Below are 23,326 nucleotides of genomic sequence, written 5' to 3'. Positions count from 1 at the left end.
TATAACCTAATGTTGCCATCACCACCTCTGGAATGGAGGCTTCTTCACATAACTTGTAACCTTGGCACATCCTTGTTTCTTCTCTCCGTCTTACCAATAAGTCTTCCGAGGCAGGCTCACCTCCCCCAAGTGGGAGACTTCTAGGTACACACTTGGCCACTGCTATAGCTTCACCAGTCTCCTCCAGGGCCTGGGCTCTTACACGCCTGCTTCTCCACGGGACGATGGCCCCTGTTGCACTCTGGCCCCTGTGTTGGCCTTTCTTTGGAAGTGTTTGAGTTAGCTCCTCATTTCAGGTCTAACCTGCCTCCTCGGGCCTCATTGGTTGAGACAAGGGTGTGAGCAGAGGTCCTTTACTGGGAGGTGACTGGGAAGCACCAGTAGTTGGGTAGACTAGTTCTGATGGGAGGGAAGGAGGCCACTAAAATGTGTGTTAGGGAACAGTGACTGCTGTGGGCGCCTGAGGCCCAATCTCCTCGGGGACCTCTGTAGATGGAGCTTTAGAGCTACCCAGAGTGGGGTGGGTGAGGGGGCGGGTGGGAACGGCTGCTTATTCACTCACTCACTCCCCTTACTGTTTGGCTGAGGGGTGCTGGGGGCGGGCAGGGTGCTACCTCTGCTGGCTCTGGCACAGATGCAGGTGCTGGCAGCCGAGAGGCTCCGGGAGGCCGGCTCGGCTGGCTGGGGGTACCCTGGGGGTTGTGGCTGGGGCCCACCAGCCTCTGCTGCACTCACTGAACCCAGGCCTGATAGTCCGGCTCGTCCCTGGGAGTGTGGCTGTTGTCACAGGAGAGGCAAGTGTCCCAGCATGAATGTTCTTGCTCTGTGCCAGACACTGGCAGCACTGGCAGCCCTTTTCGGGACCTGTCCCAGGCAAGTGGACTTCTCTATGCACATAGGCTGGGGCCACCTTCAAGTCCCCTCCCAGCTCTGGCATCCCGAGACTGTGATTGTCGTGGTTTCTCTGACTTCCTTTTTCTGTCTCTCACCGCCTCTGCCTCTTCCCTTCCTGGGGCCACTGGCTCCCTGGCTGCCTTTCAGTCAGTCAGCGCTGAGCCTTCTGGTGCCCTCCCTCTGTGTCTATCTGGGGAACAGGGTGCAATTCATAGGCAAGGGAGGGTCAGTTTCTTCAAGAGCACCCTTCTTTGTCTCTGGTGAAGGCTCTGCCTGGTACCTGCTCCCCCATTCCCCCACCAGACCCATGCTGTTCAGTCTCATGCCTTCTGGGCGGAGGGCATGGGAAGAGTTAAGAGCAGGAAGTGGCCTGTACAGAATGCCTTCTGGTGGGGGGGGATGGGGAGGGGCAGACGACAGGCATGGGGCAAGTGCTGCCTGTGGCTGATGCGTTCACATCGAAAACTCCTCATTGGGCTACCCAGGCAGATATGCCAAATTCTGGTCCCTTTGACTCATCTCTCTAGCTGCCACCCACAGCCTTTCCCCTTGATGTTTTCACTTTCAAACCAGGTCTGGTCAGGGAGCGCGTGCCAGGGTGGCGGAGGGCAGGAGCGTGTCTGCCTGTGCTGGCCAACTTTGTTTCTTTTGACGTCCTCCCCCTAATGACTAGCAGCTTCTCTTCCCCAGTCAATGGGAAGGGCCGGCACTGGCAGTGCTCATGGCCACTCTCTACCTGCCCCACTTGGATAGAAAGGTGGCTGATTTATCTGGGGCAGGAGTGCGGTGTGAGGGCTGGGAGGAGGACCAGGAAGGTCTGCACAGGGACTGAGAGGTGGAGTTGATGATGAGGCTCAGGTTGGGGCTTCAGCATCTTTGATCGGGGAGGAGTGGGTATAAGGCAGCTGCCTCCTAGGGGAGAAGCTGGGGAGGAGAAGGTTAGGAGGTTCAAAATAGGGAAAGGGGAGAGCAAAGTTACTGATGCTCCTCCCCACCCAACATGCAGGAAACCCAGGGCACTTGGTTCCTCTCTCTGCCCAGCCAAGGGCAAAGTGTTGCTTGTGTAGTTTAAGGACAGAAAAAAGGGGTTCGTGAGCTGCTGTGTGCATTTTGAGAGTAAGACGGCTGCTTCTCTCATATCTTGGAGCAGCTCATTCACTCATTTGGTTGGTGGGACTGGAACTGTCGAGGGTCATTTATCCTGGGTGTCAGGGAGAAGTTGGTCTTCAGAGCAGGTCTCCTCCGACTTCCCCGTAGAAACAGGGAGCTGCCAGCGGAGTGAACCTGGGCAGGGCAGGAGTGAACCCAAATTCTGGGGCTGAGGCAGCTGCCGTGACTGGGGAAGCGCCGAGTGGGTGAGGGCTGGATGGGGACCCAGGAGAGGGAGCTCCGGGGCTTGTGCCTCTAATGACTATTTCCAGAAGCCCAGCTCATGGGCAGGGCCAGGGAGGAGGCCGGCTATAGGTGCGTGTAGTGAGGGAAGAAGTCTGTGGTTATCCAGAGGCCTCTGCCTGCCATGGCCGCCCTGTCCTGCCCCCACCGGGAGTGAGTCAGACTGAAAGCAGAAGCTGCCAGACATTGCGCAGGGTGAAGCGAGGCAGAACCAACTGTGCTATTTTGGAACCTGGTTAATTCCCCCTCCTGTCCCTCCACCTCCCTTCTCTCAGGGCTCCCACCCCCTCCTTGTTGCCAGCACTTTGCCTTCCTCAAGAGGACAGTTAGGGCAGGACTTGATTTCCCCTGGAATGTACATGGGTGGGTGGGGTGCTTAAGGCCCTTCCCCTGGTGAGCCCCCCACCCCCACCCCGGCCGAGAGAACTGGCTTCTGGGGAACCAGCCTCCTGGGAGGCCGGGAGGGCAGCGCCCCCTCCCGGTGGGCGCTCGGAGCTCGCAGGCAGGCAGCACTGGCGGGACCAGGGTCACCAGCTCTGAGCACTGCCCACCTGGGCTCCCCTCCCCCTGCCCATCTTCTGCCGCTCTCAGGCCAGCTGTCAGCCTCCTCTCCCAGGGGTGTTAGCTGACAAGAGCTTCAGGTGGGAGCCTCTCCCGGCAGTGATTCTGAAAGGGTTGGGAGGGATTTCCGGACCAAGGGGGGAGATATTTTGGGGTCAAGGGCCTTTCCAGAACCCATGACATCACATACCCTGCAGCACCCCAACTGACCCTCCTTGTACATGGTTCTTTTTTGGGCATCCTAGGCCTGCTTGAGGGTCTAGCCCCACATTTTAGGGTTTCTTTGGAACCCACATGAGCCTGAGGGCCTCGGGAATTCCAGCCTGCGGTGGCGAAAGAGGTCAGTGGGGTATGCGTTTCTGAACTGAAGCTCTGTCACCTATCTATCTGTAGGTAGGGTGGATAGGGGTCTCTGCCCCTCCAGAAGCTCTGTGGTTGGGGAGAGGGTGGGCTTTGCTCTTGTTCTGTGTGTGCGGGGTGGGGTGGGGGGGGAGATGGGCACAGCCTCCACTGTGTGTTGCTGCCTCTCAGGGGGACCCTGAGGTCAGAGCTCCACCCTGCTTTTTACCCCCCAACCATCGGGTATGCAGGTATGTTGCAGGGGACCAATTAAAATGTGGGTCCTGCCCTGGCTGGTGTGGCTCAGTGGATTGGGCGCTGGCCGGCAAACCAAGAGGTCTCTGGTTTGGTTTGCAGTCGGGGCACATGCCTGGGTTGCAGGCTGGGCCCCTGGTTGGGGTCGTACAAGGGGCGGCCGATTGTTTCTCTGCCATGCACATCGATGTTTATCTCCCTTTCCTTGTCTCTCCCCATCTTTCTAAAAATAAATAAATATTTTTTAAAAAAAAACGTGGGTCCTTGTCAACTTCAAGTGAGCAGGACTTGGGCTCTCATTGCTCAGATGGAGCTGGGGCTCAGGGAGGTGAGAGAGAGGGGTGGAGCAGTGTGGAGGAAAGAGTGGCCTCCCAGGCCAGCTGCAGGGGGCACACCCTGTTCTGGAGGTCACCTGCTCTCTGTTTGGGCTGCTCTTAGGGCAGGAAGGTCCCAGGGCAGTGTATATGGGATGGTAAGTGTGCATATGTGTGTGATGGTGTGTGCATGTGTGTGTCCCACATGGCCTGTCTCAGTTGCCTTCACAGTGGTTCCCTGTCGGCTTCCAGGCTGTTTCCCCACAGACCCCGACTGTCCCTCCTCTGCACCCAGTGAGCGCCCAGTGCGGAGCTGGCCGGGAGCCCTGTGTTCCTGTCTGTACCTTGGCTCCCAGGCCTGAGAGTCAGGGCTGTTTGCTCAGGTTCACTGTGGGGCTCAGAAGGGCCCTGCCTGACCCTAAAGTGTCTCAGTCCACCAGGAGCCCACGCCTCCCTGCTGCCTCCTCACGCCTATCACCAGTGTTCATGCTTGAAACCAGGTGACCAAACCTCTAGAAGGCTGCAAGTGAAGTGACTTTAATGGCCCACGTATCTCCTGAGATGCCATGGTAAAGTGCAGGTTCTGACACAGTAGGTCTAGGCTGGGGCCTGAGCCTGCATTTCTAACCAGCTCCCAGGGGATGTGATGCCTGGGGGTCACGCTTTGAGTGGCGAGGACTCAAAAGGCCGTCTCCCATCTAACCTCCATCTAGATCGATGCTGCTCCCCCAGCCAGGGAACTAACTCATGCATAGACCACCTCCTAGGTGCCAGGCACGTCACCCGCTTCAGCCCCTTTGATCCCCTCACTTACTCTGAGGGAGGAGTCATCCTGTTTTACAGATGGGGAAGCTGAGGCTCTGAGAGGTTAAGTGCCTGTCCTGGGTCACACAGCTGGTAAGCGTCAAAGGCAGACTTGAACTCTGGTCTGTCAGTGTCCAGAGCCCTTTCCACCAAACCCAACTGTCTGCCTGAGAGCAGACTCAGAAGGACCAGATGCAGCTGAGGGGATGTGTGAGGAGGGTTGGATCCCAGCTGTCAAAGAACTGCAGGGGGCAGCTCTGGGGGTAGGGGGGATGGGCAGTGCCAGGAGGGGAGGGAGGGACTGAATGGAGAATAGTGCTGGAGGAGATGGGAGCTGAGTGGGGCCAAAGTCCTGCCCCACCTTCCTAGCCCAGGGCCTTCTACTCATGGGCTTTAAGACCCCCTACCTGCCTCCTCAGGCTCTCTACAGACGGGCTCTGTGCCCCGCACACTGCTGTGCTCTGCGTACTCATGAGCCTGTGCAGGCAGAGGTGGGTGTTTAGATTCCTTGACCAGGCGCCCCAGTTGCACTGCCTACCTACCCGCTGTGTGACCCTGGGCGAGTTGCCCCTGGTGCTTCAGTTGCCCCTTCTGGCTGGTGCGCGGTAAACACTCTGTGAGTAACAGTGAAGGCCTGTTGGCTTGTACCTGGAGATGAGAGATAATAGACCACCTTCTGTGAACTTCATACAGTTGTCCCCTCTCCCAATGTCTTCTTTTATTTAGCAAGGCCTGGGTTCTTCAGTTATAAAGAGGTTGTACTCAGAGGCAGATTAAACTCTTAAAAAAGTAGGAGGTCCTTTGCAGGGCCCCACCCAAAGGGAGACTGGAGAGGCTGTGGCAGGTGGGATGCAGGAGATGCAGGGGAGGAGGCCCGGAAGAGTGCGGCAGAGGGGTGGGGCGGCAGGGCTTCAGCATTGGGGCTGGGTTTGGAGTGAGCCCTTCAGATGGGAGCCAGAAGCCACTCTGTGTGTGGCTATGTGCTTCTCCGTGTCCCTTGTGCCTGCATCCTCTCACGCCAGGAGTCACCAGCTTTCCCTATCCAAGCAGCCGGCAGATGAAAAAGTAGAGGCTGGGTCCCCGTGGCTGCCACAGTAATGCATCTCTGTGGGTCTTCCCTGTGGACCCTGGTTTCCTACCCTGTGCTGGGGCTGGTGAGGGCCGTACACCCGAGACCTGGGCTCACATCCCTACTTCCCCGTGTTCTTGCGGTGTGTCCTTAGGCCACTCTCTTGAGTCTTGGTCTTCTCATCGGCCACAAGTGCTCTTTGCCCCGTGAGGTGCTTGTGGAACACAAATGAGACCTGGCAGTAGATCAAGTGGATCACACAGTGCCTGGTCCGTAATAGGGACTCAGTGAGTGATAATTGAGCGGATGTTGGGTGATTGGACAAGCAGCCTCTGAGGGCCCTGAGTCTCCTTCTGGGAAGCCTGAGGGGTGGGATGGGGTGGAGGTTCTGAAGAAGAAAGCTGACTTCTCTGGAAGCTTCTTTGTAGCTGGGGAGACTGGTAGGTAGCCAGGAAACAACCAGAGAACAAAGCAGTGTGGACGCAGGCAGGACACTCAAGTGGACTGAGTGTCTAGAAGAGGGTGCAGGGGGTACAAGAGAAATAGAGGGCTTGCAGTCCCCTTGCCCCACTCCAACCCAGGAGAAAGGCAGCTGCCCATTGGGGGGCAGGGTGAGGGATCTGGCACGTCCGTCTATGTGTGTGTGTGTGTGTGAGAGAGAGAGAGAGAGAGAGAGAGAGACAGAGAGAGAGAGAGAGAGAGAGAGACAGAGACAGAGACAGACAGAGACAGAAAGAGATTGAGAGATTGAGATTGCATGTGTGGCTGGGCTGTATCTATGTATATCTCAAGGGTGGACACCTTCTAGGACCTTTCTGGTTTTTTTCCTCTGCATGCTTCCCTCAGCTACATGTTCCCCTGTCCCCACTGTCCTTCAAAGCCCAGTGGCACAGTGGCAGTCCCCTGCACAGTGGCCTCATGCCTGGGTCCAGCTGGACCCTATGGGACAGGACAGGCTCCTCCCTGATCTGTGGCTGCCTTTGAAGCGGCTGTCACCTTTGCTGCATAATTGCCTTGCCTTGCCCTGGGCCAATAGGCCTGCCAGTCAGGAGATGCCAGCTCCTGCCCTTTCCTGTGGGATTGAGCTGGGACCTGTGACCTATGGCCTGCGCTGTGGGCACTGGAGGCCACTAAGCAGGCTGGGAGCTCTTCTGGCTTCCCTTTACCTGCCCTCTCCTTCCTTTTCGTCTTCCCTACCTCCTGCTTGTGTTCAACAGAGATTCAAAATCAAGCCCCTGACTGCACTCGCCTCCCCTCAGAGCTGCAGCCTCCTGGAGCATCCTGCACTGGGTCCTGGAGAAGCAGGTGCTCTGTGCTGCATGGTGGAGTGGACCCCATCTCGGCTTCTAGTCTTGCTCTGCTCCACCCTCATGGAGCCTTAGCTTCCTCCTGTAATTCACTATTTGTTCCCCAGTCTTATTCATCACAAACAGGGGTTGATTAGCCTGCGCCAAGAGGGTTCTCACTTGGGAGAGTGATGATGTTGCAAAAAGATACAGAGGACCACATCCTGCATGATAGCCTTTATGTCTGTCCAAGGTCACATGACACTCAGCCATGGTGATGGAGGTCAGGCTGGAGGATCCCTGTGGGAGAGAGACCTAGACAGAACTTTCTACGGTAATGGAAACATTCTGCATCTGATGTAGGTGGTGATTACACATGGGTGTGCATCTGTAAAAATTCATTGAGCTATACACTTTAAATCTGTGTGTTTTGCTGAAATAAATTATACCTCAGTAAAAGTAAAAAGGCCAAATGTTAAAATGACAATATTAAAAGTATGTGCCACTGACCTCATTCTTGTTCCTGTTACCAAATACTTTCCAATCAAACAATGCACACTTACCAGGGGCAAGTGTGACTTCCATTTGCTCTTTTTCAATATTGGAAGGAGCCCCACTGTTGGCTTTCAAGACTTCTAGGGAACCACCTGCCTTAGTAAGTATCTCCAGCGTGTGGGACTATGCCGAGTGCTCTGCCTGCTTTTGGTCTCTTTAGAACCCAAAAGTGCACGTTATTATCTACCTACCTTTCCCATAGCACTGAAGTAAATAATGTGATCTACAAGCTTTGGGAAGAAAAAAACCCCTTTAAAACCCAAGGCTTTTGAAGAGGAAGCAAAGAGGGTGCCCAATAATGGGAAAAGCTGGTCAAGGCCATCCTGCCCTGCCCTATAAGGAGAGACAGAGCTGCGGTTACCACTAAGCTGCTCTGCCACAGCTTTGGGGCCTTGATCGAGTGTGTGTGTGTGTGTGTGTGTTGTGTGTGAGAGAGAGAGAGAGAGGGAGAGAGAGAGAGAGGGAGAGAGAGAGAGAGAGAGAGAGAGAGAGAGAGAGAGAGAGAGAGAGCTCAAGAAAGAGACAATGGATGGGATCCTTTTCTCAAAAAACTCAAGAGAAGAGAAAGAGGAGACTCGTCCAGGGATGCCCCAGGTGGGCATGGACAAAGTGACAGTAAACAGTGACAGAACAGTGATATCTCCCCTTTGCCCATGCTTCCACCCTTACAGGGACATCCCAACTTAGGTCACAGCAGCTCTGTGGGAGAGGCGGCCCCTGCTGGCAAGCCCCACTTGACCAATGGAAAGGCTGAGGCTAGGTTCAGACATTGAGTCAGACTCTAGGATTCTGATGGCAAGTTCCCATAGCCTCTTGTAAGCAGGACTGCTGGCTCCTGGGGATCTTATGACACCTCCCCGCCCCTGGCTCTCTTTGGGTCCAACCCAACTGATACTCCCGCGGCCCTGTGGGGGCCCTTGGCTGCCTTGGTAATTTGAAATGGCTTTATCCTAAGGTGTGGGGATTGTGCGGATGTTCTCATTCCTTTTCCTTGTTCATCGGATCTTCCTTTGTGGCCTCTTCTGCCAGAGGGGGCTCAGAGAAAACAAGACAAACCCCAATCCTGGAATCTTTCTCGTCCCTTCCCCAGGCCGAAAGTTTCCCTAGGAGGTCACAGGAGCCTGGGCACCTGTTCAGAGGCCTTCCTTCGGTGGTCAGTTTGGTTTCCCCTCCACCACACTGTGCAGTCCCCGCACACCTGGGTTAGCTTGGGACAGACTGGATCAGAAGACAGCGTCTTCTGACCGCAGAGGCACAGAACACACTAAATGGCTAAACAGGCGTCCTGGCCTCCGGGCTTGCACGCTTTGTTGTTTCAGCCGCCAGACATGTGTTTTTCTGGGAATACAGGAAATTGTCTCTGCCCTTTGAGGAAGGGTAGAGTTTTTTTCTGCTTGTGTTGGGGATTCCAGACCATTTCATCATCCCAGGCACCCTCTGGCCTCCAGGGCTAGATGAAAGCGCTCAGAGATCAGCTGACACTCTTTGGTTGTAGGGGGGCTTCTGCAGTTGTGATCCCTAAGATAAAACGTGGCAACCCCCACCCCAAGTGCAGGACCAAAGCCAAACTCTAAGCCTGAGAGTTTGGGTGGTGGAGCCAGACTGCCAGGGTCCAGCCTTGCTGCTCATTAGCTCTGTGACCTTTGGCAAGCGACAGCCTGTCTGTGCCTGTCTTTTCATCTGTAAAGTGGGGGCAGTACTGGTACTCACATCATGAAATAATTGTGATAATCAAATAAGGCGCTTTGAACAATACCTGGTGCATAGTAAGTACTCCATAAGCATTAGCTATTAGTATAAAGTATTTTTCCCAATCAGATATACATGTCCATTACAGAAAAAGAACAACATTCCAAAAGGTAAAAAGAAAAAAAGAAAAAAAACCCACATGATTGCATCATCCAAAGAAGTCAGTAATGTTTTTACCTATTTCTTCTTAAGAGGTTTTTCTACACATATTTGTACATGGTGGTGACCAGATTTCATATACACTTTACGGCCTACATTTTGTCACTTGACATATCCCCATGTTCCTTATTGTAAACATAATATTCCATCAGGAAGGACACACCGTAATTTATCTAAGCATCCTATTACTGCACATTGCCATTAATTTTGAATTTTCTCTATCTAATCTTTATGCAGAAAAGCCTTTTCTGCATTTAGGATTACTTCCTTGGGCTAGTGGCTATTTTTTTAAGGCTTTGATACATATTGCCAAATTGCTTTTCCAAAGAGGATGTACCCATCTATACTTGGGCAGTTAGTTGTATGTGTTGAAGCTGCCTGGTACCAAAGGAATTTTAAAGTTGTAGCCACACTTGGGTGGGAGGGTAATTTGTTTAACTCTTCTGTTAAATTATTTAAGGTCTGCCCTCATTCTTATGAAATTTTTTTTAATGAAAATATAACACAGAGAAAAGAAAGAAATCGTGAGTGAGTGTCCAGATGCATTTTCATAAACTTGACACTCCTGTATTCCTAACACCCACATCAAATTACAGAACATTCCTAGTCACCCCCTCCCAAGGGTAACCAGGATCCTGCCTTCTAACACAGGTTTGTTTCACCTTTTTTTGAACTTTATAAAAATTGATCATGGTGTATTCATTTTTGTGTCTCGCTTCTTTTGATCAACATCATGTCTGTGAGTCACCTGACTTGTGGGAGCAATAGTGGGTTTATGTTCCTAGTGAATAGCACTCCAGTGTTTGGACGGACCACCCTTCTTTATCCCTTTTCCCTGTTGATGGACATGCGGTGTCCCCAGTGTTGGCTGCTTACCACAGTGAGGCTGTGACCATCCTAGTGCATGTCCTCTGTGGAGCACACAGGTGCTTTTCTGCTGGGCATACGGTTAGGAATGGAGTTGCTGGCTGACGGCGTAGGTGTATTTTCTGCTGGCTGCTCCAATTTCTAAAGGATCACCTGGAAGGCAGAAAAATCCCCAGAGGAGTTTAGGCCCCACAAGCAATTGAAGGGACCTGACTCAGCTAAGGGCAGTTTAAGGGGCATGAAGATTGTGCTGCCTCTGAAGGCTCCTGTCTGGGGCCGTAGTGGAAACTGAGTTGGGCCATGGGCCCTGACCCTAGAACTCCAACCGGTATGTAGCTTCTGAGTGTGCTTGGCCCTGTGCCTCTGGTGGCCAATCAGTGTCCTCACCCAGGGTCCTAGGCTGGCCTAACAACCAATGCACTGAACAGAGCAGGGCTTGGGCCAGACTCCAGGTAGACATGGGGGGACCCCAACTTTGGACATGATCAAAAGCAGGTTGGGCCCCTCACAAACTTCCTTCTCCCTTGTTTGAAAGAATCACACAATTAGCACATATATACATTCTAAGAGCTAAGTGGTTTGAAAATGGAATGAAAAACTATAAAAACCCTCATTACCACTCCCACTCCACCACCTGCTCCCACTCCCCTTCCAAGAGGTAACCACTCTGAACAGTTTGGGGGGCTGGGGGAGCCCAGAAGAGTGGATAAAGTGGGGGGCTGTGAGCCAGGATGCCTGGATCAAACCTCTGTTTTGCTGCTTATCAGCTGTGAAACCTTGGGCCAATTATTCCCCCTCTCTGTGCCTCAGTTTCTCCCTGAGAGCTGGGGGCAATAATAGTAGTCACAGCGTAGGGTTGCTGTGAAGAACAGATGAGTTAACATTTGCAAAGCACATAGACCAGCCCTGATCCATGGCAGGCGTTCAGGAAGCATCCTGATCCTTCTGATCTGTTCTACACATTTATCCATTTCCTGCCCAAGTGGCCCAAGACTGTACATTTTATTCTGCAGTTTGCTTTTTCCACTCAATGCTGGATCTTTGAGATTCTTTTTCCTATGTCAAGATTTTCCTGTTCTGGAGCTTTCTTTCTCCTTGTCTGTGCCTCAGGGGATCCTGGGATTTCTCCACATCCCCCCTCGGGAAAGACTGCTCAGCCTGTCCATATTGAGGTGTAAATGACTGATGGTCTGAAACCTGCTCTGGCCCTGAGCACAGCAGGCAGTTTCAGAAGGGAGCCCAGAATCCACCTGCTCCCGAGTGCCCAAGGAAGGGCCTGTCCCGGGGAGTTCCTGCCCCTCCACAGTCCATGGGGAATGGAGCAGGGTTTGAAGTCTCAGCTGAGGACAGTTCTGCACACTCACTCTCCTGAGTCCTCACAACACCCCCACAAGGAGGGGATGGGACTGGCTCCACTTTACCAAGGAGAAAACCAAGACACAGAGGTTAAGTGGCTTTCCCGAAGTGTGTGTTTTCCATGTTGGAGGCATTTTGGCTCTTCTGCGTCCCTCCTTTCAGTTCTTCCTGCCCAGACTGGGCACGGGGGAGGCTGCACATGGCCCCTCCGGCTTTGAGAGCAAGTAGAAATGCTTGGGGGTGAGGAGGGACTCGCATGCCCAGGGTCTCTCCTGGACCACGGCATCCCCTCAAGCCCCTCCCTCAACCCCACACCCATGCCATTCAGGCTGGGGCCAGGGGAGGAGGCTGGGACGCTGTGCGAAGAGCAGTGCTGTGAGGGATGCCAGCTTCAACGGTGGGGGTGGGAGAGCCTCCATCGCCGCTGCCGAGCCCTCGGACGGGACAGGCTAAGACTGCCCACAGCCTGTGACACACAGACCCTGCATGGCCCAGTCTCTGACACCTTGTCCCAGGAGGCTCATGCAGACCCTGAGGGTGGTGGGGCAGTGTAACAGGGAGTCCCGCATCCATCTGACACGTGAGCAAACTGAGGCAGAGGCAGCCGCACGGGCTGAGCAGGGCCCAGCCTGGGGCCTCCTTGGCAGCACCAGCTCTAGCCCAGCACTTTGTCAAACAAACAAGGGGCTCCTTCTCCCCCCGTCTCCCTGTGCCGGCTGGCACTGCCAGGCCCAGGCCCAGCCCCCCCCCCCCCCCGCCAGGCCAGCTGAGGTGAAATTGTTCCTGAGGTGGAGGGGCTCCCCCGCGCTGTTGTGTGGGTGTGTGCAGCTGTGAGGGGGGGGCGGCTAGGCTGGGGTCAGAGCCCCTGGGGCTGGTGTGTGAGGTGGGCAGTGGGGTAAAGGGCACAGGAAAGGGGTGGAGGCTGCAGCTGTGGCCCTGCTACAGAATGGAGAAGGGGGCAGAAGTGGGGTGTCTGCCCTCTTCTCCTTGGGGACTGTCCTGGTGGGTCTTGGGCAGAGACCCCTGGGGCCGAGGCAGCCCCTTTACTAAATCCTGGCCTAGAAGGGCAGGGAAGGGAGGGCGGTGGTGAGGGGGGCCACTGAGTGCTCAGACCTGGAGGTGGATGGTGCTGTCCTGCTTTATAAGGAAGCGGCTGTGGTGATAATCAGCCCTGGGTTGGGGGTCAGCTGCCTTGGGTTCCATTCCTGGCTTGTATCAAACAGACGTTCAACCTGGGACAAGCTCCTTCCCAGCTCAGTGTGGAGACGTGGAGGTCTCCAGACACTCCCCATGCCCACCCCAGGCCAGGGAGCCAGATGCCCTGGCATTGGGTCCTAGCCTCTGTCCTTACTGCAAGATCCTTAACCTCCTGTGTCTCTGTTTCTCCTTATCTGTGAAAGGAGAATAATAACCAAAACTACTTCATAAGGCTGTTTGAGGTTAAAGTGCCCGGAACAGTGCCCAGCACACAGTAAATGCAGATTGTTATTATTTCCATGATCCAGTGATTTTCACTGAGTCTTTGCCAGTCCCTCCCCCTCATGTTTGCGTCTGGTGTCCAAGATTTGACAGACCATGCAAACCTTGCTGCTTTCCTTTGCTGCCCATAGAGGCCTGGGGTTCATTTTTAGGCTCCATGGTGCAGCTCTGGCCTCTGGTGTGCACTGCACACCCTACCAGTCTGTACCTATCCATTACTCACCCACTCAGCCTCCTAAGTGCCATGTGCTGCTCAAGACACATTTTATTAACACTGTCACCAATCTTTTTTAAAGTATATTTTACTGATTATGTTGTTACAATAGTTCCAACTTTTCCCCCTTTGCTCCCCTCTGCCCAGTACCCCCCTTCCTCCAGCAACCCCACCCCCCTTAGTTCATGTCCATGGGTCGTGCATATAAGTTCTTTGGCTTCACCCTTTCCTATATTATTCTTTTAAAAAAATTAATTATTTTTTATAACAATAAAAAATAACGATCCCTCCCTCTCAGACTTAAGACCCTTTATAATCTTATGAAGGACAATGGGCAAAGGTCTCAAGCTCCTCTAGCTGCTTCAAGCTGGCATGGTCGTCGTCCCACCTACCCTTGGGTCCAGAAATCCCTAATAAGAGTGGGGGTGTGGAGGGGAGGGTGGCCTTCCCACATGGGGAAGGATATTGCAGACTCCAGGTCAGCTGGTTGTCCCCAGACCACGGCATGTTTGGTTTAACAGGCTGGCATTCTTGTTGTATTCTGGGGGCAACAGATTTGGCAACAGGATTAAAAGGCATCATTCAATCCATAACCACTAGATGACAAAAGGCAGGGATTAATTTTTCAATGTCCCACATTAGGGGGAAAAAGACTTCTTTGGAGGAAGGTGTGCAAGGCATGTCACACCTGTCCAAAGCCCTTTGCCCATTGTACTTAGTTTGTGTTGAGGGGAATATTTTAGGTTTCCCCTCTTTCAGACCTCTGGGCCCTTTCTGTCCAAGCCTTTAGGATAAAAAAGAGAAACCAGTTTTAAAGTGAAGCCTACGGACCACCCCATGCTTCACTCACCCAGCCACTTAGTTCAGCCAAACCGTTGAGTCTCAGGAGGCAGCGATGCAGACAGGATTAAGTGAGGCCTATAGGTACAGACACTCACTCAGGTAATGAGACATAGGCTTATGCCCTATGAAAATAGAACACACATGTTAATTTATGCAACATAACCCACAAACCAGTCTCTATATCTACAAGACTGTCTTATTGGAAAGACATGTCACCAATCTTATAAGGTAGAAACTGTTTAAAGATGAGACAACTGAGGCTCAGAGAGGTTAAGTGACTTGCCCAAGGTTACACAGCAAAGTGGCAGAGCTGGGATTCAAGCTCACCCCTGCCCGGTTTGATAGCCCTTGCTTAATTATGAAGCCATGCTGACTCTTGTGAAATCCATGAGATGGGACCCTCTAGCCCCTGCCAGGACCTGTATAGAGTCTGGGCATCTGCAGAGGCCCCTCGTCTTTCAGAGTCTCAGTCCATCCCAGCTGGGAGGGACCTTACTTATAAATCGCCCCATCCAACCCTATCATATTGTGCATGAGGAGATGGAGGTTCAGAGAGGAGGAGGGATGTGACCAGGGTCACTTGGTGAGCTAGGGACAGAGTGGGCCCAGCTGCAGGACTCATTCTGTCCTATTCTCCCTCCTCCCAGACTAGACCTGGAAACCTTAGTCCTTCTGTCCTACTGAGACCCATCAAAGGTCAAGTTGCAAGAAGCCCACTCTGAGCCCTAGCAGGACCGGGTGCCCTGAACTGGCCCTCCCTGCACAGGGTTGTGAAGGCCTGTGGACTTCACGAGCTCAGGGACTACAGTTGGTTTGGGCTATATGGCCAGTGCCTGGTTTATAAATAGTAACTGGTCCCTGCACACATTGATAGAGCATCTGCTGGCACAGGCCCTGGGCTGGAGGCCAGGGGGACAGCAGGGAACCAGACAATCAAATGCCTGCCCTCAGGGGAGTTCCCATTCCTGCATTCCTGATGAGAGAGAGATTAGTGAATGAAAAAACTAAGCAAAAATGGCCTGTGAGAGGCAACCAGATAGATGTATCTCTCCCTCTCTTTCTCCCTCCCTTCCCCTCTCTCTAAAAGTATAATAGATAAATAAAAATAAATAAAATCCATAATATTTAAGATAGTGATAGGTGAGATGGAAAAACATAAAAAGGGAAAGAGGCACGGGGTGGAGGGCAGGTAGGGATTTTGCAGTTTTAAATAGCACGGCCATGGAAAGTCTCTGTAAGGTGATATTTATGAGCCTTGGAGAAGATGAAGGAATGAGCCATCCCAGGCAAAGGGAAGGCCCTGTGCAAAGGCCACGAGGTGTGAATGTGCCTGGTGTCTTTGAGGGATTAGGGGTGGCCTGAGCAGGTGGAAGAGGGGAAGAGGCCCTTTTCTGATTAGGACTTTGGTTTTACTCTGAGTGGAGTGGGAACCATGGCAAGTTCTGAGTAGAGGGAGGTACAGGATCTGGCTTGGGTTTTAACAGGATACCTCTAACTACTGAGTTGTTCATGGAATATTGCGAAGCAAGAAAAGGGGGAGGCTCCTTCAGGAAGCCCACACTGGTGGCAGAGAGGTGGTGGCAAACAAGGATGTATCTGAGGTTAGACCTGACAGGGTTACCATGTGGCGTGAGAGAAAGAGAGGAATGAACTTGATGCCAGGCTTTAGGAGCTGAGCTACTGCAGTGAGGGAAGCAGGGAGAATCCAGGGAATCCGTACTTTTGCTCTAGGAACTAGGAAACTTGCATTCAGGTCTCAGCTTCATCACTCCCTCACTCGGTGATCTTGGGAAAATCCCTTCCCTTCTCGGGGCCTCAGTGTCCGCTCCTGTACGATGGGTGTGATCCCTCTTGCCCTGGTCCCTTCCCCTAGTCCCAGTGCCTTGAAGAGGACACGTGCCTCACAGACCTGTCCCCCTGTCCACAGGAAGCCAGCACCAGCAGCCGCCATGGCATCACGCATTGGGCTGCGCATGCAGCTCATGCGGGAGCAGGCGCAGCAGGAGGAGCAGCGGGAGCGCATGCAGCAGCAGGCCGTCATGCACTACATGCAGCAGCAGCAGCAGCAGCAGCTGGCAGGGCCACCCACCCCGGCCATTAGCACGCCTGTCCATTTCCAGTCTCCGCCACCTGTGCCTGGGGAGGTGCTGAAGGTAGAGCCTGCCTGGCCTGTCCCCTCCTGCCCCAGTCCTAGGACGCACTAGAGCCTGTGCCTTCTCCCCCTCGCAGGTGCAGTCCTACCTGGAGAACCCCACCTCCTACCACCTGCAGCAGTCCCGGGACCAGAAGGTGCGGGAGTACCTGTCTGAGACCTACGGGAACAAGTTTGCTGCCCACATCAGCCCTGCCCAGGGCTCCCCGAAGCCCTTGCCAGCTGCCTCCCCTGGGGTGCGGGCTGGACACGTGGTGTCCTCCTCAGCTGGCAACAGTGCGCCCAACAGCCCCATGGCCATGCTGCACATTGGCTCCAACCCTGAGAGGGAGGTGAGTGAGGAACTGGCCAGCAGCTGCCACCAACAGAGCTGGTGCTAGATGCCATGTTTCTGGGACAACTGGTGCAATGGTGGGGGCACAGTGCTGCCCTCAGGGAGCCCCAGTCTGAGGGGAGACATGGCCCTGTCCTGAGGGGAGACACAGCCCTGACCTTGGGGAGCCCTGGTCTGAGGGGAGAGGTGGCCCCACCCCGGGGAGCCCCAGTCTGAGGGGAGACGCAGCCCTGACCTCAGGGAGCCCCAGTCTCACAGGAGAAACGTCATCCCTACTTTGGAAAGCTCTGCTAGGAGATTCATACAGGAAAGCCCAACCCACCTGCAAAACCATGTCCAGACGGAAGGTATATAAAGCAATCTCCCTGGGCAACTTGGCTCCTTGGGAAGAGACCTGGCCTGGGCCTTGGGGGCCTTGGGGACCTGTGGGACCTTGAACAGCTCATCCTCTCTCTGGGCCTGTTTCCTTCTCCCCCACATGAGTAGGTTGAGGAAGGTGGTCTCCAAGGTGCCTTCAGGTCTGGCTGTCCCAGCGGCCCTTCCCTGCCCCTCTCCTGGTGGGCCCTCCCCAGGCGGACTTTTCTCTCTTTCAGTTTGATGTCATCGACAACATTATGTGTCTGGACGATGTCCTGGGCTTCATCAATCCTGAGTCTCAGATGCCCAATACGGTACTGCTGGCCAGGGTGGGGTGGCTCTGTCTGAGGGAGGGGCAGATATCCTACATGGCTCTGAGTCTGGAGAGAGCCAGAAATGGGGTCCTCAGCTGCAGAGATGAGAGTTCCCTTCATCAAATCATGTAATGAGGGCCTAGGGCCCAGGAGAACTATGAATGCAGATGGATGGGCCTCCACCTGCATGCGCAATAGCGCTTTGGCAAGGAGAGGTGCCTGGACAGTCAGGGAAAGCCTCCTGGGGGGGTGGGGGCAGAGGCATCAGTGCAGAAGGGAGGTGGGGAGAGCATTCCTGGAGGGTGGCAGTGTGGCCACAGGATGGCCCAGAGCTGGTGAGTTTTTGGGATCTGGGGCTCCTCTCATCTACCAAGCCAAGGGCCCAGTGGGCATAGGCCTGTGCCCCTGGCTCCACGGGGTGAGTGACAGGGGCTGGCTTTGTTCCCTTCCTCCAGCAGCCTTCTGAATGCTCTCTGGGCCTCTTGGGCAGAGGAGGGTGGGGGGCAGTAGCAGGTGGGAGGGAGCCAGGCTTGGAATCAAGAGGGGGCCTGGCTTCTGGCTTTGACTATGACCTTGGGAAGTCTCTTAACTGTTCTGAGCCCATGTTCTCAGCTGCAAAATGGGGAAGATACCTTGTACTCACAGGGCTGTGGAAAGATTAGATAAGGCAGGAGATTGGGGGCTACTGTGCACAAAGGTGATAGGCATTTACACGGAACCTCAGTTGTTCACTCCTGCCCCTTGGGCCTCGGGCTGTCACCCTGATCTTGGCCCCAAGCCATGCTACCAAGGGGAAACCCCTAATTCTTGCAGTGGGGGCTCAAGGAGTCATTCCTCAACATCCAGTGCCCCTGCAGGAGCTGGCTAGGGCCAGCTGGGTCTGAAACCTACTGCCGGCAAGGGCCCCGAGGTCTAGGAAGGGAGAGAGGGAGGGCACAAGTGTCCTCTCCTTTTAGTGCTTTCTGTGTACCCTGTAGGGCTCCGGGCCTGTGATTTTCTCTGTACACGTTTCTGTGTCAGGAGCTGGGAAAATCTTTCCAGAGCTCAAATATGTTTCTGTCAGGCCCTTGCTTAAACCGGCACTGGCTGCCCATCGCAAAGTCCCAGGGTCTTTGCAAGTTGAACCCATCACTGCAGGATCCAGCCTCACCTCCTGCCCAGCCTACCTCACACTGTGCTCCTGCAGCCTCAGCGGCTGTGACTCCCACACTCTGTCCAGCCCCCATTCTTTGTTCAGCCCGGCCCTCACCTGCCCTTAGAGATCTTCCTCAGGCTCTGCTCAGGACTCAAGTTCCACGCCCTCCAGGAACCTTTCAGAAACTCCGGAACAGATTAGCTGCCCCGCCCCTGGGCTTCTTAATGCCTAGGGCGTAAATCCTCTCCTGCATGAGTACCTGGCTGATTACTCTCTCTTCTGAGGTTCCCAGGACTCTAGGCTGGGACTCTTTTAAGAACCGCATCTTATTCAGCTCTGGTTACTGCAGACTTTCACGTGGAATTGCTGGCTGGAGAGGCCCAGGGTGAATCCTGACATCCCTGGTGCTGGCAGCAGACCCCTTAAAGCTGAAACTGTGGCTGGGGAGACCCGAGCACAACTTCCCCCTGGTGTCCCTGGGAATGGCTCTTCCAGCAACGATGGGCCCTGGGGAGGACCACCCGCGGAGGGGGGGCTGCTCACCGAGTCCCTCTCCCCACCTCACCCCACAGCTGCCACTGTCCAGCAGCCACCTGAACGTGTACAGTGGTGACCCCCAGGTCACAGCCTCCCTGGTGGGTGTCACCAGCAGCTCCTGCCCAGCCGACCTGACCCAGAAGCGTGAACTTACAGGTACCACCTGCCTGCCTCCCTGTGTCCTGGCCCCCTGCTTCCTCTCCCTCCCTCTCAGCTCCTGTTTCTCTTCTGGCCTCCAGATGCTGAGAGCCGGGCCCTGGCCAAGGAACGGCAGAAGAAAGACAATCACAACTTAAGTGAGTCCTCCCCACCCTGCCCTTGCTCCCTGTCCATCTCCGCCAAGGTTCTAGGAAGCCTTCCCTACCCAAGGCCTTTGGTGGGACTGGGCCTATACAGACTGTCCTGTTCTGGAAGGGGTGGGAGAGGGGCTCCAGGGAAGAGGCATTCATGAAACTCCCAGCACTTCAGAGTGAATGAGTTTATCAGATTGTTTTCTTTGGGGTGTGGAACCTGGGAACCTCTGGGAATGAGTTCAGGGCAGTAGGGGGGCTCCTAACCCAGGCAGCTTGGCCTGCTAGCAGCCCAATAGGGCTGATTCTGCCTCCCTTGAAGAGCCCCTTGATTGTGCCTGGCCTGCGCCCAATGCCTCCCCCTTTTGCCGCCCCACCCCATCCCACATTACCCCTTTGGGCATGCATTACTTCCTAGAAGGGCTAAGGAGGTCTCCCTTGGACTGGGCCCTCCTCCCCAGGCAGGGTTCCCATGTCTAATTGCCCACCCTGGAATCTGTTACCTTTAGTTGAAAGGAGACGGAGGTTCAACATCAACGACCGCATCAAGGAGTTGGGAATGCTGATCCCCAAGGCCAACGACCTGTGAGCTGGGTGGGGGTTTCTTGGGGAAGGGTGGAGGCTGGGTAGGAGCTGGAACAATCAGCCCCACCCATGCTGGTTGCCAGGGGGAAGGGAGGGAAGAGAATCCCTTGATTGCTGCCCTCTAAGAGCTTATCAACTGTTTGAGAAAGAAGATCCCTCCTTTACCCAAATTAGGAAACTCGAAACAGACGAGCAGATATTCTGAAAGTGAGGCTGGGGTCTGGGAGGCTTCCTGGAGGAGAAGCCATGCTGGGTTAGTTTGGCAAGGACATTGGACTGCTACCGAGGTGCTCCATGGGTAGGAGCAGTGAGGGTCAAGGACAGGTATGGGTTTAGGTGGCAGAAATGGAAGGCCTAGGGGAGGAGGCTGTGCTGAATTGCTTGGGATTAGTGAGGTGGGTGGTGGCCGTGGAGTCACCTGGGAGAGTCTGTCCTGTACATATGGAGATCAGCCTCATCCACAAATAGGGGTTGGCTAGGTCTGGGGTTTGTTTGGGACAGGTGACATTGGCTTCTGAAACCAAAGCAGGGTTTTATTTCCACCTCCTGAGTGCATGGCAAATACTCGGCCACTCTGAGCACACACCTCTGATTCTGCTGGCCTGCAGGGATGTGCGCTGGAACAAGGGCACCATTCTCAAGGCCTCTGTCGATTACATCCGGAGGATGCAGAAGGACCTGCAGAAGTCCCGGGAGCTTGAGAACCACTCTCGGCGCCTGGAGATGACCAACAAGCAGCTCTGGCTCCGCATCCAGGTCTGGCCCATGCACTTATACTTCTTGGGTAGCTCTGACTCCTGACCCCTGGCCTGGCTCTTTATCTTAGGAGTAGTGCTTACACTGAAGTCCTGGGAATAATGCCATGAGAAGGGAAGATGTATCAGTCAGGATGTTACAGTTTGGTAACAACGTTACCAGCAACTAAGCAGCAAATATCAGCTGGAGGTTCTGTTCTGTGAGACCTTCATTCCTGGGACCCAGCACCATAGATAGGTACATCTAGAGCTGGCTCCTAAAGCCATATGTCACTCTTAAACTGACACTTGTCACTTCTGCATACATTTTTTTTTTTTTTTGGATCAATGCAAGTACTTGTCTACATCTAACCTCAGGGGGCAGGAAACCTACCCTGTGTGAAAGGCAGAGATCTGGAACTATTTGGTGGGTAGTGCTAAGAACCACCATAGGAGGCAAACTAAAGAACAGAGGCTTGGAGAGTCACCTGGAGCCACAGGTTCTAGTCTAGTCCTGGCTCTGTGTTGAGGGTCTCTGTCCTCTTGGATCTGAGGCTGGTCATCTATGGGTGATTGGACTGAAGCTTTTAAACTTTCCTATTTCTAGTTCTCTATTTTCTTTTTCTCATAGTAGATACTATAATTTACATTACAACCCAGCACCCATAGCCACACTCAAAGTGAAAGATCAAAGTTTCATCAAAGAACCCTCATCTGTAATAGATGCAATGCATTCTGGTAATTTCCAGTCTCGTCTAGTCTAGGCAAGTCTATTTCAATTAAGGAAAATAGAGAGAGGGCTGGTCAAGACTCACTAAGTGGCTTTACAGCCCACTAATGAGTTGCCACTTACAGTTTGATAAAACACTGGTCTAGACTAGAGCTACCCTAGGCTGAGACATTTTGTGGTCTTGGGTGCCGCAGGGGTCAGCTGGTATCCACGGGCGTGTGCCCTTAGCCCTCTGTCTGTCCCACCTGCAGGAGCTGGAGATGCAGGCTCGAGTGCACGGCCTCCCCACCACCTCCCCATCTGGCATGAACATGGCTGAGCTGGCCCAGCAGGTGGTGAAGCAGGAGCTGCCTGGCGAGGAGGGCCCAGGGGAGGCCCTGCTGTTGGGGGCCGAGGTCCCCGACCGGGAGTCACTGCCAACTCTGCCCCCCCAGGCCCCACTGCCCCCACCAGCCCAGCCACCACAGCCACCGTCCCCATTCCACCATCTGGACTTAAGCCACAACCTGAGCTTCGGGGGCGGGGGCGATGAAGGGCCCCCAGGCTATGCTGAACCTCTGGGGCCGGAGCATGGCTCCCTGTTCCCCAACCTGTCCAAGAAGGACCTGGACCTCATGCTCCTGGACAACTCACTGCTGCCACTGGCCTCCGACCCCCTCTTCTCCACCATGTCCCCTGAGGCCTCCAAAGCCAGCAGCCGCAGGAGCAGCTTCAGCATGGAGGAGGGCGATGTGCTGTGACCCCGGCTGCCCCCATGCTGGGGAACTGGGGCAGGGCTGAGGGCAGGGGGGCCAAAGCCACCCTCCTCCCTGCTCAGGCTGCACTTGTGTGTGAAGTAGCCACCTGCCCTGCCTCACTCCTCCCTGTTGGCCCTGTGTTTGGACTTAGTGCCTGCCTGCTTGGCAGCCTGAGGGGTCAGGAGAAGCCCCCCACTTGGCTCAGTACTCCCCGGGGCAGCCCTCTTGATGAGGCTGAGCAGGAATAGGTCTTCATCCTGACTCCAGGGGGTGTGCTGGAGGTAAGAAGAGGTCCTGGGAGGGTATTATCTTCTGAGCCTGATCGGACCCATTGGAGCAGGGGGTTCAGGAAGTTCCTTCTCTGAAGCAGTGACTGATCCAGGGGGTGCCCACGCCTGCTTTTCTGGGACTCAGATGGCGACAAGCCCGTCCTCCAGCCCGGCTACCCCCCTCACACAGGTGGGGCACCCCCACCCCCTTTGGTGCTAACAGCTCTCCACCAGGTGGTGTGAGGGCGGGGGTGGCCGGCAGAGGGAGCGCTGGGCTCAGGTTAGTGTGGGGTCACTGCTGGAAGAGCAGCTCCCTTTCAGGCTCCCCACCGTGTGCCTTTAGTAAAGACCGTGCTTTGTACCCGCTTGTTCTGTCTCTTTGGAGTGGGACTGGGGCTGCTTCAATCCAGTGGGCTCCTTTCTGGATGGATACAAAGTTCGGATGCTCCGAGTGGGGGTGAGAGTATGGGATACAGAGAGGAGGGAACAGGCCGGCAACCGGTTCCACGCAACTCCTCAGCAGTGCCCCAGGGAAGCTGGCGATGTTCCTACTCGCCTTACTCAGGGGACTTGGTGCTGATGGGTTGTTGTCCCTCGTGGCCACAAGATGGCGCTGCAGCCACGCTAGTCTCACTCCCTCGGAGCCGGCTGAGCTGGATGATGAGGAGGACTGATCTCCAGCACCCTTGACCTAGGCTACCCCTGGCCAGGGTAGGAGGCATGTTTCTCTTGTTCCCCACCCCCTGGTGGTGGTGACCTTTCCACATTCTTCCTCCTCCCTGAGTGGGCCCAGACCTGGCTTGAGAAGCAGGCAAGGCCAGCCCCTCTGCTCTCTGGCTTAGTGTCTCTAGGACAGGCTCCCTAGTAATGAGGGGCTGTGTTCTTGTATGGGTTTGGGGAAGGAGGCAGGCACAGAGGACACTGGGTAGAGCCAAGGACGTGGATTTTACTCCCTGCTCTAGCCAGACAGTGAGGCTTCAGTTCCCCCGCCTCACAGTAGTTCCTGAGGGTTTCTG

The 23,326-nt window shown here is 54.6% G+C and overlaps 1 protein-coding gene across 3 annotated transcripts in view; it reads left to right on the top strand.

The window, feature by feature from the left end:
* TFEB (transcription factor EB) overlaps positions 1-22,364 on the top strand; it is a 45,336-nt gene extending 22,972 nt beyond the window's left edge. For all 3 annotated transcript variants that reach the window (XM_090282385.1, XM_090282384.1, XM_090282383.1), the window contains exons 2-9: positions 16,064-16,289; positions 16,366-16,620; positions 17,216-17,293; positions 19,001-19,121; positions 19,205-19,261; positions 19,765-19,840; positions 20,449-20,596; positions 21,556-22,364. In XM_090282385.1, coding sequence (XP_090138511.1) covers positions 16,086-16,289; positions 16,366-16,620; positions 17,216-17,293; positions 19,001-19,121; positions 19,205-19,261; positions 19,765-19,840; positions 20,449-20,596; positions 21,556-22,044 — 1,428 coding nt within the window. In that variant the 5' untranslated portion in view covers positions 16,064-16,085 and the 3' untranslated portion in view covers positions 22,045-22,364. The remainder of the gene's footprint in view (positions 1-16,063; positions 16,290-16,365; positions 16,621-17,215; positions 17,294-19,000; positions 19,122-19,204; positions 19,262-19,764; positions 19,841-20,448; positions 20,597-21,555) is intronic.
* Positions 22,365-23,326: the final 962 nt, after the last annotated feature.

This window comes from Furipterus horrens, unplaced genomic scaffold (genome assembly GCF_987537825.1).
Source record: "Furipterus horrens unplaced genomic scaffold, mFurHor1.1.pri manual_scaffold_6, whole genome shotgun sequence".
Lineage (NCBI taxonomy): Eukaryota > Metazoa > Chordata > Mammalia > Chiroptera > Furipteridae > Furipterus > Furipterus horrens.
Note: the sequence above shows the minus strand (reverse complement) of the source record. Positions and strands in the feature narration are given on the sequence as shown.